A 15,909-nucleotide genomic window follows, 5' to 3' on the forward strand; every position below is an offset into this window, starting at 1 on the left:
TGTTCCTTCATTTTGCTACCATGCTCAATCAGTTCTGTGGGCATCCTGATTACCAGTGTTTTGAACTCTGCATCAGATTGGTTGGCTATGTCCTCATCGCTTAGCTCTTTTTCTGGAGTTTTGATGTGTTACTTTCATTTGGGCCATATTTCTTTGCCTCGGTGCGCCTGTTGTGTTATAAGGGGGCGGGGCCTTAGGTATTTTCCAGGGCGGGGCAACCCTCTGTGTGGTGGCACTGTGGGGGCGGGGTCTGAGAGGGAACAATGTGATTCACTTGCTCTGCTCTAGCCCCACTTTCTTTTTTTTTTTTTTTTTAATTTTATTTTTTAATATATTTATTATGCTATTACAGTTGTCCCATTTCCCCCCCCACTCCACTCCATCCTGCCCACCCCCCTCCCTCCCACATTCCCCCCCTATAGTTCATGTCCATAGGTCATACTTATAAGTTCTTTGGCTTCTACATTTCCTACACTATTTTTACCCTCCCCCTGTCTATTTTCCACCTATCATCTATGCTACTTATTCTCTGTACCTTTCCCCCCCTCTCCCCCTCCCTCTCCCCTATTGGCAACCCTCATGTTCTAGTTGTTTGCCTAGTTTGCTCTCGTTTTTGTTTTATGTGTGGTCGTTAATAACTGTGGGTTTGCTGTCATTTTTACTGTTCCTATTTTTGATCTTCTTTTTCTTAGGTAACTCCCTTTAACATTTCATATAATAAGGGCTTGGTGATGATGAGCTTCTTTAACTTGACCTTATCTGAGAAGCACTTTATCTGCCCTTCCATTCTAAATGATAGCTTTGCTGGATACAGTAATCTTGGATGTAGGTCCTTGCGTTTAATCTTGGGTAATGTAATGATGATGTGCCTTGGTGTGTTCCTCCTTGGGTCCAGCTTCTTTGGGACTCTCTGAGCTTCCTGGACTTCCCGGAAGTCTATTTCCTTTGCCAGATTAGGGAAGTTCTCCTTCATTATTTGTTCAATTAAGTTTTCAATTTTTTGTTCTTCCTCTTCTCCTTCTGGCACCCCTATAATTCGGATGTTGGAATGTTTCAAGGCGTCCGGGAGGTTCCTAAGCCTCTCATTTTTCCAAGTTCTTGTTTCTTCATTCTTTTCTCGTTGGATGTTCCTTTCTTCCTTCTGGTCCATACCATTGATTTGAGTCCCAGTTTCCTTCTCATCACTATTGGTTCCCTGTACATTTTCCTTTGTTTCTCTTAGCATAGGCTTCATTTTTTCATCTGTTTTTCGAATAGATTCAACCAAGTCTGTGAGCATATTGATAACCAGTGCTTTGAACTGTGCATCCGATAGGTTGGCTATCTCTTCGTCGCTTAGTTGTATTTTTTCAGGAGCTTTGAAGTGTTCTGTCATTTGGGCCATTTTTTTTTTGTTTGTCTGTCTTGGCGCGTCTGTTACTTTAAGGGGCGGAGCCTTAGGTGTTCACCGGGGCGGGGTAACGCTGATCGCTGCGCTGTGACGCTGTACGTGGGGGCGGGGCCGAGTGGGAGCAATGGCGCCCGCCTCACTCTCCTCTGGCTTTCAGTCTTTCACTCCGCTACCCACAATCAAACTGGGCCCCTCTGGTGCTGGTTCCCGAGTAAGTGGGCCTGTGCACACTCTAGGCCCCTGTGGGTCTCTCCAACAACCTCTCCTGTGAGGCTGGGAGTCTCTCCTGCTGCCGCCCCAACCCCCAGGGGCGTTTTCAATCAGAGGTTTGAGGCTTTATTTCCCCGAGCTGGAGCCCTGGATTGCGAGGTCTGCTTCGCTCCCAGCCGTTCGTCGGGTTTATCTGTGGGCGAATGTGGTGCCGTGGGGTGCTACCCGCCACTCTGCCTGCCCCGTTCTCCGCCACTCTGAGTCCGGCCCTCTGGGTTTATCTGTGCAAATGTGGGGCCGCAGGGTCTGCTAGTGCTCAGACTGCCTGCGCCATTTGTCCCACACTCCGCCAGTCTCAGTCCCGCCACAGCCACGCGAGTCCTCTCCACCCCGGTGCCCGTCTCCGCCCCTCCTACCAGTCTGGATGAATGTTTATTTTCTATTTCCTTGGTGTTGGTCCCCCTTGCTGTTCGATTCGCTGTCAGTTCTGGTTGTGCGAGGAGGCGCAGTGTGTCTACCTACGCCGCCATCTTGGTTCTCTCTCCCCTCTAGCCCCACTTTCCAATAAACTCTCATGTGAGACTGGGAGTTTCTCCCGCCACGGCAACCCCCGCAGTAGTTTACAGCTAGCTTTGAGTCTGTAGTTTCCCGTTCAGCAAGCCCTGCTTTGCCAGCACATCCTCTCCCCTTGGCTGCCCAGCTCCACCCCTCCTACCAGTCTGGGTGAATGTTTCTTTGACTCCTTGGTTGTCGGAGTTCCATGCAGTTCAATTTTCTGGCACTTCTGGTGGTTTATTGGTTTTAGATTGGTTGTTATCCTTCTTTTGGTTGTGCAAGGATGCAAAGCATTTCTACCTACGCTTCCGTCTTGGCCGGAACTCTGGAAGCATCATGTTTTTCTGAAACCTTGCACTTATGTGTCACCTCTTTCTGGAAGCCTTCCCTGAACCTCCAAGCTGAATCAAATTCCTGTGCTTCTATCACACAGCCCCAAGCTTTCTTCTGTCATAGCACTGAAAATACTGGGTTGCCATCTAGTTTCTTCTGTTGAGTTCTAAAAGAGCACGACTGGGTTCTCTACATCCACAGTGCCTGGCGTGTGGCAGGTAATCCACGCTTGGTAAAGGCAGGTGAGCATGTATAGGACTGGCAGTGCCCTCTTGTTTCTCCATTCTGGGCACTTGTAAGAGCTCTGTGACAAGCCTGCTGGGGCAGCTTTGCCACCTCAGAGGTGCGCCTACACTGTGTTCAGGCTCAGGAATTGATAATCACAATAATGCCATCTGCCTTTGTGTAGTTTTGAGTGTACAAAAATTCTAAGAACACTTGTAAATCATCTAGTTTCTATTGTCTTCCTTCCGGTTTTACCACGAAGAAAACTAAAATCCAAGTGATAAATGATTGAGTGAAGGAACAGAGCCAGGTCTTTCTTTCTGTTTAGTCTCTTTGCTCTCTCCCATCCCCAGCCCAAGCATGGTTCTCCCTAGATATCAGCTACATGCTTACTTACCTACTTGTCATAAATGTCCCTGGAGCTAAGGTGATAAGAGAGTTGATTGGACTGTAGGACCCAGGGCATTCTTTGCTGCATGAGAATTGCGAGGTTCTTCTGGAAGAGGCCTCTGACCTTTCTTGATTGCTACCACTTATTCAACTCCCACGGACCAGGCAACATCCTAGGCACTCTACCATAGTTACCACCTAATTCTCAAAGCAGCCTTATAAGGTTAGGCAATATTAGTCGTATAAGGTGGGTAAGCAAACCTCAGAATTTCAAAAGGTATGCAGGCTCCAAAACAGATGATTTTTCTCTCTGCACTGACCTGCGTTTTGTGCAGTTTCAACAGATTCTTGAGGCCAGGTAGATTGTAGTCCCTGGGTGGCTGATGGACCCACAGCACACATAGCAAGACGCACAAAGTGGAATTCTTGCGTACTCTAGGTTCTCTGTAGCTGAGCAGAAAGGATGACCTGGGCAGGTTTCTTGGAAAGGTTTGCCTTTTAGCTTCTTCACTGGCAAAGTCTCTGAACACTTGCTGGCTCCTCCGCCTACCAGGTACCCTTCTGGCCGAGCTACGGGAATACAACCTGGAACAGCAGCGGCGAGCTCAGTGTGAGACCCTCTCTCCTGATGGCCTTCCTGAGGAGCAGCCACAGACCACCAAGCTGAAAGGCAAAATGCAGAGCAGGTGGGTAGAAGCTGCCCATTTGGCTGTCGTACTAGAATCTTGGACATTCTGAAAGGTGGCTCTTGCTGGTTTCCCCTCTCTCTGGGCAGATTTTCTTACTCTATTCACGTTTGACCCTATTTTTTTGTTTTTGCCTACTCGCGAGATTTCCTTGTGAGATTTCTTACTCCTCTGGTTGACACCAGAAGGCCCTGCTTGCTGAGTGTTTACGCTTTGATGCTGTCAATATACGCAAGCCACCTCTACACTATCCAGGTTTGACATGGCTGAGAATGTGGTAATTGTGGCATCTCAGAAGCGACCTCTGGGTGGCCGGGAGCTCCAGCTGCCTTCTATGTCCATGTTGACATCCAAGACATCTACCCAGAAGTTCTTCTTGAGAGTACTGCAGGTCATCATCCAGCTCCGGGACGACACGCGCCGAGCTAACAAGAAAGCCAAGCAGACAGGCAGGCTAGGTATGAAATTGGAGTGTCCAGTTGAGGGGCAGGGTTGGTGGTGGAGAACCCAGAGTCCCTGGAGGGCAAGACTGAATATCATGTCTCCTTCCTGTTTGAACTTTCCGAAAGGAAGTGATGAATCTTTCTTAAAATGTTGATGGCTGCATTTTGTATCTCGCTCAAGCTGCCTGCATAGGAAATGCATAGTGCAAGTAGGAATTAAGGGGGAGTGGAAATCTGGCAAGGAAATTGAGGGCGGATCTTTTGCTAAACAAGATTTTAACTCACTGAGTGTGCCTCCTTTCTGTTTCCTTGATCACTTCTGACTAAAACATTACAGCCATGTTGCCTGAGCCATGGCTTGCCAAATCCTACCTCTTTCCTCCTGTCCCACAGAATCCTGTCACCTGCTACCATCCATCTGCCCTAGCACCATGTCCCCTGCCCTTGTCTGTAACGGTAGCTCTTAGTGTGTGATATGAGCACTCTGAAGCTGCCTGAGCTAAAGCTCAAAGACCTCAGCAAGATGCCCTGTGGCAGCCCAGGAGATGGGAGCGTGTTGGGCATTCCCTCTTTTTACATTTCATATCTTGCCTTCTTTCTTTCTCCCAGGTTCCTCCGGTTTAGGCTCAGCTAGCAGCATCCAGGCAGCTGTTCGGCAGCTGGAGGCTGAGGCTGATGCCATTATACAAATGGTACGTGAGGGTCAAAGGGCGCGGAGACAGCAACAAGCAGCAACGGTTAGCATGATGCCTGTGGCCCCTCATTCATTTGTCTCTCCCCACCACATCATCAGTGGGGTTTCACTGCCCTTACCTTGTATGCTTTTGCATTAAGTTTGCTATACGAATGCTTTGGGCAACAGGGTTACTTTCTGTTGGTGTTTTTTTTTAACTGTTTGTTGATTGGTTTGTTGGTTTAGTTTGGTTTGATTTGATCTGATTTTAAAGCTTGGCCATCATACCCCACTCCCAGCTATTCTGTCAACAGTGGCGCTTTTGCAAACTTCATAATGCTAAGTGTCTGGGTTCTGAGGGGATGTGGGGTGAAGATTTTTCAGTCTCATGGAATAATTCAGGTACATCAGAGACATCTTAGGAATTCTACTCTTGAAAGTCCCCCAAGCTGGGTACACATCCCACGCAGCCTCTTCTGGTTATGGCTGTTCGCTCCACCCTGGCCTCTGCCTCTGTTCTCCATACTCCTTTGGCACTTAGGCACTCGGGTACTTTTAGAAGGAAGGCTTCTGGTTCCTAGGTAGCTGGCTCATTGTTGAGATCCCAGCACAGAGTGACTCAGGGAAAGGCCTGGCATCCTGTATTTATGCTGTGGCACTCTCATTGTTTTCCTGTCCTTGCAACATGCAAGTCACCTTCCCAAGATCCAGGATAAAAAGTATCCTGACATCTGCTTTTTCTTTCTGTAATTCCTGTTATGCAGTATCATTTCATTGAGCAAGCTGGGAACAGCCTTGAACTTGAGAGCCTTGACTCCAGCAGGGTAGAAAGGGAAAATAGAGAGCTGTTGTTCTGTAGTATTTTTTCTTTCTGCCCCAGTCTCTTTCCCACACCTGATAGGACAGGTGCTGTTTTTTTAAATAATCCTACCCATCAAAGGTTGCACTGATTCCCCTGTTATTTTTTTACCTTTTGTGAACAAAGAGCAAATCTCTCTTCTGCCCATCTCAGCTTTATATTTGTGTACACTTGTAAACTATCCCCAGAAGAAATCTTGAAGTCTGTATCCAAGAGGCTGGTGTGTGACTGGACATAGGTCTGGAATGGAGTGGAGGCAATGTAGGCATCCAGGCAGGGAGCTTGCCAGCTCAGGACAGCAAACTTGGTGGGAAAGTCATTCTTTTGTCCTGGAGAGCTAGAAGAACTACCAGGGTTTCCTGACCAGATATGGGAAGCTTCTTTCTAAGCTTATGATGTGCGAGAAGTGGCAGGGCCGGCTCCTAGTGTGTCCCTGAGGAATGCAGAGCTGCACCCTTTACATGACCTTGTCTCCCTTTTATCCAGTCGGAGGCAAGCCAGTCAGAAGCATCTGTCCGGAGGGAGGAATCACCCATGGATGTGGACCAGCCGTCTCCCAGTACCCACGATACTCAGTCCATTGGTCAGTACTGCTTCTCATTTCCAGCCCAGCAAAAGAAACAATCAGCCTTCATGGAATGTCCCTGTTCTCAACATAACATAGCTCGGCGTTAATAGGAGTTTACCAAGATCACTGATCGTCAACCACCTCGCCCTTGTTGCAGATTCGTAGCACACATTGTGATTCCTGTAGTAAAGAAACTGTTCTATGATATGTGTGGAGACAGCATGTATCTGAGTCTTGGCTCCCTTGTTTATTAGTCCTGAGATCTGAGACAAACTTCTGTCTGCTTAAGTTTTGTCCTTTAAAATAGGGGTGTTCAGCAGTGGATGCTGTTGTTCAGTGGATTGGGTGCTGGCCTGCAAACTGCCTGGGTTGCAGGCCAGGTCCCCAGTAGGGGGCATACAAGAGGAGCTAATTGGTGTATCTCTGGCACATCGATGTTCCTCTCCCTCTCTTCCCCTCTTTCTAAAAATAAATAAAATCTTTTTTAAAAAAGGGAGTGTTCATAGTTAGGAATGAATGAGTTATGTGTGTATATAGTGCTTAGAGCGGTACCTGGCACACAGTGGGTGCGGTTATCAACAGCATTTCTCCAAGTTAATTGTACATAGAATACTTTTTGGTACCGTCCTTTTTTTTTAAAGATTTTATTTGCTTTGTTTTGTTTTTTTTAGAGAGGGGGGAAGGGAGGGAGAGAGAAACATCAATCTGTCGCCTCTCGCATGCCCCCAACTGGGGACCTGGCCTGCACCACAGGCATGCACCCTGACCAGGAATTGAACCAGCGACATTTCAGTTTGCAGGATGACGCCCAACCCAGTGAGATACACCAGTCAGGGCACTTTTTGGTACACCTTTGACATATTTCTTTGGGATAGTGTTGTCATAGGATGTCCTTTTTTGAGCTACCGGTATATTAGATCATTTAATAATCCACAGGTACTCTGGGAACTAATGAGGCAGGAAGTAGACTGGCACTGTCTGGTAGAACTTTCCTGCAGTAGCCACTGTTCCAGGTGCAGTAGCCACATCTCAAGTGTTCGATAACCTGCCCTTGAATGTGGCTAGTGCAACTGAGGAACCATTTTTTTTATTATATTAATCTTACTTAGTTTAAATTTAAATGCCATTCAGTGTAGGACTAGAGCTTGCTTTCCGGTGTCACTTAGTACTACTCAGGGGCCAGTGGGCCAGTCTATTTGACCTGTCTAATGGCATGTGCGTTTGGTCTCAGGGAAATCTAAATGAAGAGGAAACTTCGAAGGCTTTCTCACTCTCTCATCTGTGTGCCCTGTAGGCTCGGATGGAAACTCACAGGGGGAGAAGGAGAAGGAGGAGAGGCCACCTGAGTTACCCCTGCTCAGTGAGCAGCTGAGCTTAGATGAGCTGTGGGACATGCTGGGAGAGTGTCTAAAGGAACTGGAGGAGTCCCATGACCAGCATGCGGTGCTAGGTGCGTGGTGGCCTGAAGGCCCAGATCCCAACCCAGTACTCTGCACCATGGCCGCCTCTGCCCGCCTACTTTTCTTCCTTCCAGGTCACCCCGCTTTCTCAGTGTCTCTGTAATAAGGATTCAAAGGAGAGGGGGGTTTTTTTCTCTGACTCCAGTGTCAGGGAAGAAAAAAAAAAACTTTCCTTCTCTTTTTATGGCTGGTATCTTTTACTTTTTAGGCCAGGGGAATCTTCATACAACTGGTTGCCTATCCCATTTTTCTTTGGCTTTAATGAAGCTCTGACCTCCGCTTTGGCTTCACTTTTCTGTGCTACCATTATAGTTCTACAAGTTCTCGTTATTTCTTCTTCCATATTGTACTTTTGTAATTTGATTATGAAGAAGGGGTTTATATGTTGAAGTCTATAAAGTGTCACCTCCTTGTCATTGCTACCCCCAGTGCTACAGCCTGCCGTCGAGGCCTTCTTTCTGGTCCACGCCACAGAGCGGGAGAGCAAGCCTCCTGTCCGAGACACCCGTGAGAGCCAGCTGGCACACATCAAGGACGAGCCTCCTCCACTCTCCCCGGCCCCCTTAACCCCAGCCACTCCTTCCTCCCTTGACCCATTCTTCTCCCGGGAGCCCTCATCTATGCACATCTCCTCAAGCCTGCCCCCTGACACACAGAAGTTCCTTCGTTTTGCAGGTACAGGGAACTCTTAGGTCCCCAGATGTAGAGGGCTTCATTCTTAGGAGACCGTTTCATACATTTTACCCTTACCTGGTGTGCGGGGGCAGGGGGTGGAAAGCGAGGCCAGTGAGGTAGGGACTGTCCGGAAGCCCTTGTGTGCCGTACTACTTTTTTTTTCCTAAAACAAAGAAAGAGTTGCTGGCTGGATGGCTATCATCCAGTCTTTTGGGGCCCACAATGGCTGATTCCTGCTGTCCTTTCTCATCCCAGAGACTCATCGCACTGTGTTAAACCAGATTCTGCGGCAGTCCACCACCCACCTCGCCGATGGGCCCTTTGCTGTTCTGGTAGACTACATCCGTGTCCTGGACTTTGATGTCAAGCGCAAGTATGTGCCCTGGCTGTTGGTGGGGGTGGGAACTCTCCAAGTGGTATCTCCCCTGCCAGAAGGGAGCCAAAGTTCCTCCTGGGGCAGTGTTTCCAGAGAAAGAAGTTCCCTGTGGTGGCAGCCCTTGGAAGGGTGCTGGGTGGGAGGCAGAGACTAATCCATGCCAGTGACAGTCACTGCACCTAAATACTTGCTGGCTTTCTCCACCCCAGTCTCCATTCTTCATCAGAGAGATGTGAGCCTTTGTTTAACCACGTGATTTCTAAAGTCCCATTCCATCCTTTGGGGGGTAATACAGGAGTTGCAGGTGGCCATAACAATAGCAGGGTGCAAGGGACCTCCACAACATTCCTGTCTTCCTACTCTTCCTCCCTGTGCACCAGCACACGCTTACCTGCTTGTTACAGAAATTCCGTGCCACGATCTCTGTGGGCCCTTATTTGGTGGAGATGGGGAATGGAGAGTTGGCAGTGAATGATGTATCTCTCCCAACTCCTGGGCGTGTTGCCAGGGGTACAAGTGGGGAGCAGGGATCAGAGTGGTTGGAGGATGGGGAAAGCATCATTGTGAGTCTTCATTCTAATCAGGCAAACAGAAGTTTGCTTTGCCACCCCCAATCCTGTTTTCCTTCCTTCCTTCCCTACCTCCCAAGATACTTCCGCCAAGAGCTGGAGCGTTTGGACGAAGGGCTCCGGAAAGAAGACATGGCTGTGCACGTCCGCCGTGACCATGTGTTCGAAGACTCTTACCGTGAGCTGCATCGGAAATCCCCTGAAGAAATGAAGAATCGCTTGTAAGAGCCCAGAGCAGAAAACAGACAAGATGGGAGGGTGGGGACCCTCTTCCTCTGTCACGGCGAAGGCTTACTCAGGCACCAGATGTACAGGGGGCCTAGGGAGGTGCTGCTCGCCCCAGTTGGAATCTAGCTTATATCATCTCACTGGGCTGCCTCCCATCCTCTCAGCCTGGTCTCATAAGACTGGTCTTCGGCTGGCCGGCCTTTGGCTGAGGCTGCCCAACAATTACCGGACAGAAGAGTCTTCGGCATTTACAAAGAGAGACCTTCTGGCTTCTCAGAGACAGCTAATTGCTCTCTGATGTTTTTGAAGCCACCTAGAGGAGATTGGCACTTTGTAATGCCAGAGGTCGTGGGAGCAGTTTAGATGCTCCCAAACTGAGACTTGATTCCTCCCCTCCCTCGGGGCTTGGGCTCGCTATCCATGTAAGCACACAGGAAGTCAGAGAGGCTTCTGAGACAGGCTGGGCCCTGCTTCTCCACTACCAAACCCTTACAGACGTTGGACTCTGTGCTCAGCACTCTCTGACACCGCTTGACCCCTGCTTTCCCTAAATGAGACCTCATTTAGGCCTCTATACCATTGCTACTGGCGTTCCATTAGTGATACCCATTTTGTTCCGGAGCCCTCCTCTAGGCTCTCCTGACTCTGCGTTCACCTCTGTCCTGTGACCCTGCACTCCCTGTCCACAGCTTCAGCCACTCGCTGACTCGGGTCATGTTGTGCAAATGAGTGGATGTGTCCTGGGCTTCCTGCACATCTCTGTTTCTGCTCTCTTATGCAGGTATATAGTGTTTGAAGGAGAAGAAGGGCAGGACGCTGGAGGGCTCCTGCGGGAGTGGTATATGATCATCTCTCGGGAGATGTTTAACCCTATGTATGCCTTGTTCCGTACCTCACCTGGTGACCGGGTCACCTACACCATCAATCCATCCTCCCACTGCAACCCCAACCACCTCAGCTACTTCAAGTTTGTCGGACGCATCGTGGCCAAAGCTGTATATGACAACCGCCTCCTGGAGTGCTACTTTACTCGGTCCTTCTACAAACACATCTTGGGCAAGTCTGTCAGGTGAGGATGTGGCACAGTCCTGGGGCTGTTGTCAGTCCTGGGAATCAGGTCGTTTCTGTGTGTCCCACCCTATGCTGCTTCTCCTCCATCCCAACCCATGACCCTGTCTTGTGTTTTTCTAGATATACGGATATGGAAAGCGAAGATTACCACTTCTACCAGGGCCTGGTTTATCTGCTGGAAAATGACGTCTCCACTCTAGGCTATGACCTCACCTTCAGCACTGAGGTGGGTCAGGAAACCCTGACTGCCGCACATGCTGGCTAACCTAGGAGCCCCGCTCTGGGATCACCCTTGAATTGGCACTGGATAACCTCATGGTTTTAAGGAAGTATCTTGACGTCCTAAAGTCCCATGCCCCATTTCCCATCTGGCAGAAAGCAGAGGGTATTTGTCTGAGACATCACAACCAGAAAAACCAGAATTTGTGAAACAATCCAGGCTGTTTCCTAGTTTCCCCCTTTGTAAAAAGCAGTACAGTCCAGTACATACGTTCTTCATTCCCAAAAGAAGTTCATTGTAGAAAAATGATATACATGAAAACAAAATGTTTTTAAGGTAACTCTTCTACCAAATTGTTTTCTACGAAGATTGTGTTGTGTTATGTTACGTATGCTAGCTGTGCCTTTTCCCCCCGCTTTTACCCTTGCTGTTTTCCTATTAGGGAGTTATGAGCTCGTGAGAAAAGTCCGTTTTTTTTATGACCTTGCTTTGTCTCTCTGCCCAGGGCATGGCAAAGAATTCAGGGCGTGTTTCCAGGTATCTGTGTAAATCCCATCCTAGACCAAGCCTGATACATATGATTAGTGTTTTGGGGTGTTCTAGGTCCAAGAGTTTGGAGTCTGTGAAGTTCGTGACCTCAAACCCAATGGGGCCAACATCTTGGTAACAGAGGAGAATAAGAAGGAATATGTACACCTGGTGTGCCAGATGAGAATGACAGGTAGGGGAGTGTCCGTCAGCCCCCCGTGTTGCTCAGTGTGGGAAGAGATCAGGTCTCGCTTCATTTCACAGACATTGTTTTCTCTCTTCCCCTGTGCCAGATACAAATGCCTTGCACAAAAAGAGTCCAAAAACTTAACCAAAAATATTTCTCTTCATCTACCATCATGGGGGTGGCCAGAGATAGAGTGGCAGGTGTGGCGGGCAGACCGGTCACCATCTTAGTAGCAACAGGAGCTAGATTGGGGGTACCTCTGACCGTGAATTCACATGTCACATGACATGTTGGTTCTCTCTCCAGGAGCCATCCGCAAACAGCTGGCGGCTTTCTTAGAAGGCTTCTATGAGATCATTCCAAAGCGCCTCATTTCCATCTTCACTGAGCAGGAGTTGGAGCTGCTCATATCAGGGCTGCCCACAATCGACATTGACGATTTGAAATCCAACACTGAATACCACAAGTACCAGTCCAACTCTATTCAGGTGAGCTGCTGCTGCTGACGTTGCCCCCACCCCCTTCATCCCTAAGCAGTGCTAGTTAGTATGATACCAAATCAACCAGTACTCTCCAGGGAAGGGTGTTATGTATGACCACTTACCTATGTGTAACTCTTCGTTCTTCTGGATGACATTTTCAGGCGATGTTCTTGCTCATCCTATGAATGAACTGAAGCCCATCTCACAAAAGAGACTCGTCTAGAGTCCAAGGCCCATCCCTCTCTTCCGTAGGAGCTCTCTATCTAATGCTGGCTTCTTGTGTCCCTTCCTGCAGATCCAGTGGTTCTGGAGAGCATTGCGTTCTTTTGACCAAGCTGACCGTGCCAAGTTCCTCCAGTTTGTCACAGGTACTTCCAAGGTGCCCCTGCAAGGTTTTGCTGCCCTTGAAGGCATGAATGGCATTCAGAAGTTTCAGATCCATCGAGATGACAGGTCCACAGATCGCCTGCCTTCAGCTCACACATGGTAAGAAGAGTTTGTTCCCCTGTTTGGCACTCAGATTGAGCTTGCGTATATACCACTTTTAGGCCCCTGCCCCACGTCAGGGACTCAAATCTGGCCCTGGCTACCATGGCCCTGGGGTGGCTCAAACTTGCTCATTTTTTGGGAGAGGCTGATGTCTGAGATGTGAAGCTGGCCCAGACTCACAGTGAGGCTGGGGAGACGTTGCCAATGAACACCACCGCATGAGAGATGGTGTATTCAAGGGCTCTCAGTGTGGCTGGAACAAGGAGTCAGAGTTGCAGGGAGCAAGGACCTCAGCAGGAGTCAGATCACCAGCTACCCTGAATGGCTCGTTGGAGCTTGCATTCTAGCCCATAGACAAGGCCATGGTGTTTAAGAAGTGCCAGGGTCAGCCCTGGCTGATGTAGCTCAGTGGATTGAGTGTGGGCTGCAAACCAAAGGGTCGCTGGCTCGATTCCCAGTCAGGACACATGCCTGGGTTGTGGGCCAGGTCCCCAGTGGGGCTACGTGAGAGGCAACCACACATTGATGTTTCTCTCCCTCCCTTCCCCTCTCTCTAAAAATAAATAAATAAATAAATAAATAAATAAACCTTTTTAAAGAATAAGTGACAGGGTCAGACAGGTTTTAGATGCCTGAAGGCCAGTAATGGGGCCAGATTAGAGGAAGGCAAACCGGGCTAGGACAAGATTGGGAGTCCACAAGAAGCAAGGAGTCGGTTCCCTCAGGGAGAAGTCACTTAGGCATCATGGGAGCACGGTGATTTGGTTAGCATGTTTTCATTATGCTCTGATCTTTCTTCTTTCCCTAGTTTTAATCAGCTGGACCTGCCCGCCTATGAGAGCTTTGAGAAGCTCCGCCACATGCTACTATTGGCCATCCAGGAGTGCTCTGAAGGCTTTGGACTGGCCTAATAAGTCCCACCCCCCACCACTGTGGGGTTTTTCTACCATTGTTGGACCTGGGAATTGGGGAAATAAAAACAAATGAACCAGAAAGAAAATGTTGATACCAATAAATGAAATCCACCGACTCACCGTGTGTGTCCCAGCTGCCCCAGTCTTCTTCAGTACATACCTGTTCCCTTTCTCCCACTCATCCTTTCTCCCCTCTCTTTTTCTCACCTCCTCTCCCTGTTCCATGCCGTCCATGATCCCCAGCCCATGTGTTAAAAAGGCAGTAGCCTTTGCAGGGACTTGTTTGTCCCAACTGTTTGAACAGTGTGCTCCTCAGAGTCTGTGTTCAGAAGGATTTGCTGCATTGAGACTTGAAACCTTTGGATAGGGGAAAAAATTATATATATATATATTTTTTTGTTCTGTTTGCATTTCTTAATTTGTGCTTGGAATGTGTTGATGTGCACAGCTAATGATTCAATGCGAGACAAAATTGGCGTCTGTGTTGTGGAGGTTTCAAATAAAGAGCACTCTTCATAACTCACTTTTCACAATGGAGTTTTTTTCAAACTAAAAGAAAATAAACAACTCTTGAGCAGCGCATGCTAGACATGTGGAGAAAAGGTCCGAATGGACTCCCCAAAAACCTCTGTTCCACCACCGCCGGTGCACCCTCTTTCAAAGCTGGTTTCCCGGTAGTCAGGAGAGAGAGACGGCCACCAGGAACCGGGTGGGGGGTTCACTTCTTTAGAATAGGATCTGCACTTGGGGGGGTCTAGTGTTAAAATATCGCAGCCAAGGACAAAGCATCTTGTTTGAGGGGAACAAACCAGCAGGTTATAAGAAATGTTCTGAGGACTCATTGAATCCAACCCACTGTTCTTACAACAGCCTCCAATCTGGGGGCTCAGTTTAAAATTTTTATTTCATTTGTTAATGTTTTTGTTTATTTCTAACAAATTTCAAATAATTTGACAAGCTCTCCAGAAGGACAGTCTTACTCTCCTTTTGTTCTTGTTCTGTAGTCCGTCTGTCAGTCTGTTCACAGATCACCCAATAGTCTCGTGATTTTTGTTCCATCCAGCCCTTAAAGCCAATCTAAGGACTTTAGTTCCTTAGAAAAAAAAATAATAAAAGTTTAGTTAGAAAAATAACCCCAAGTGGTGCTTGCTTTGTGTGATTTTTCTCCTTCTCTGGGGCTCTGCTTCTTAAAAAGATTTTCCCCTTGACCATGTCCCAGAGTGCGGATCTAGGAAAGCCATGGTGTGTCCCTAACCTGACCCCTTGGTCCTGGTGCAAATGGCTACTGGACATTTTCTCCTTTTTTTCAAAATTCCAACTTGTCTGTGTCTGGCCCTGCTGATGACTGCAAAGACAAATGAGTCAGCCCTGTCCGTGCCACTGAACTTCCAGTCAAGGGGAGGAGACTGGTCAGTTCTGTGACTGATGGAGGAGGGGGGTCTCTGGGTGTCCCAGGGCGGAAGTACCTATTCTAGACTGGAAGATCAGGGAAGAGTCCATCGTCAGTGGCACTTGGATTGAATTGTAAAGCTGTGCAGGAGTTAAGATTAAGGAGGGGAAAGTAATCTAAATCAAAGCAACAGGAGTCCAGTTTTCCGATATGGCAGCGCTTGAGCAAAGGGTTGTGGCTTGAGATGAGACTGGGAGTCCCTCAAGCCTTTAAAAATGAATAAGTAAGCAGAAATACAGTAGAATTGATCGATAACTGGTTTTCTGAAAAATGAAAGAATAAAGCTCCCACATTTAATGAAAGGGGCGCAAGGGTTAGAAGGTGGGTGTGGAAGCAGGGTACACAGAATAACCCTGAAGAAAATAAAAGTGAATCTAACTCCGTGGCTTACTACAAAAACCTACGACCAAGGATGATTTCCCTTTGTGAGATGTGTATGGTGTAATATTAACTCAATGTGAAATGAGAAAAATCCTGTCAAACAGACACAAGGCGCTTGCTACCTATCCCTCAATAACTATTCCTGCTAATTTAAAGACACTACTTTGATAAGGTAGCCTCGGACCATCAGCCAACATCACACTGGAAGCATAGGGTGGCCAGTTACCACCATTAGCACTGTTCTGCTAGTTCTAACCATGAGGTAAAACAGGAAACATAACTTGACTGTTACACCAAGAGAGTCAAGGTATTAGAACTTAGTCTACCAAGAGACTTGGTTATAATGAACAAAATATGTAAACATTTATTGTGCAACAATAAATTGTAATAAATTCCTACAATGGAATTCTATACAGCAGTAAAAATATATCCATTTCATGTATCAACATGCACAATCTCAATGATAACCAAAAGTGTAGGACCTGTTTAAAAGCTGCAAACAATACCACATACCTATGTACCAAGAGCATGAAAAGCCACATCCACA

At 47.8% G+C, this 15,909-nt stretch overlaps 1 protein-coding gene across 15 annotated transcripts in view; it reads left to right on the plus strand.

Annotated features, from left to right (window-relative positions):
* The window catches only part of HUWE1 (HECT, UBA and WWE domain containing E3 ubiquitin protein ligase 1), a 160,435-nt gene extending 146,381 nt beyond the window's left edge, over positions 1 to 14,054 (plus strand). For 14 of the 15 annotated variants that reach the window (XM_071220274.1, XM_071220275.1, XM_071220273.1 and 11 more), the window contains 14 exons: positions 3,657 to 3,789; positions 4,045 to 4,247; positions 4,842 to 4,969; positions 6,251 to 6,347; positions 7,627 to 7,782; positions 8,222 to 8,467; positions 8,723 to 8,840; positions 9,493 to 9,633; positions 10,422 to 10,709; positions 10,832 to 10,937; positions 11,535 to 11,652; positions 11,953 to 12,134; positions 12,424 to 12,614; positions 13,426 to 14,054. In XM_071220274.1, coding sequence (XP_071076375.1) covers positions 3,657 to 3,789; positions 4,045 to 4,247; positions 4,842 to 4,969; positions 6,251 to 6,347; positions 7,627 to 7,782; positions 8,222 to 8,467; positions 8,723 to 8,840; positions 9,493 to 9,633; positions 10,422 to 10,709; positions 10,832 to 10,937; positions 11,535 to 11,652; positions 11,953 to 12,134; positions 12,424 to 12,614; positions 13,426 to 13,528 — 2,210 coding nt within the window. In that variant the 3' untranslated portion in view covers positions 13,529 to 14,054. The remainder of the gene's footprint in view (positions 1 to 3,656; positions 3,790 to 4,044; positions 4,248 to 4,841; positions 4,970 to 6,250; positions 6,348 to 7,626; positions 7,783 to 8,221; positions 8,468 to 8,722; positions 8,841 to 9,492; positions 9,634 to 10,421; positions 10,710 to 10,831; positions 10,938 to 11,534; positions 11,653 to 11,952; positions 12,135 to 12,423; positions 12,615 to 13,425) is intronic. The other variant, XM_071220279.1, reaches the window with a different exon arrangement.
* Positions 14,055 to 15,909: the final 1,855 nt, after the last annotated feature.

The sequence above is a fragment of the Desmodus rotundus genome, chromosome X, assembly GCF_022682495.2.
Source record: "Desmodus rotundus isolate HL8 chromosome X, HLdesRot8A.1, whole genome shotgun sequence".
In the NCBI taxonomy this organism is placed as follows: Eukaryota; Metazoa; Chordata; class Mammalia; order Chiroptera; family Phyllostomidae; genus Desmodus; species Desmodus rotundus.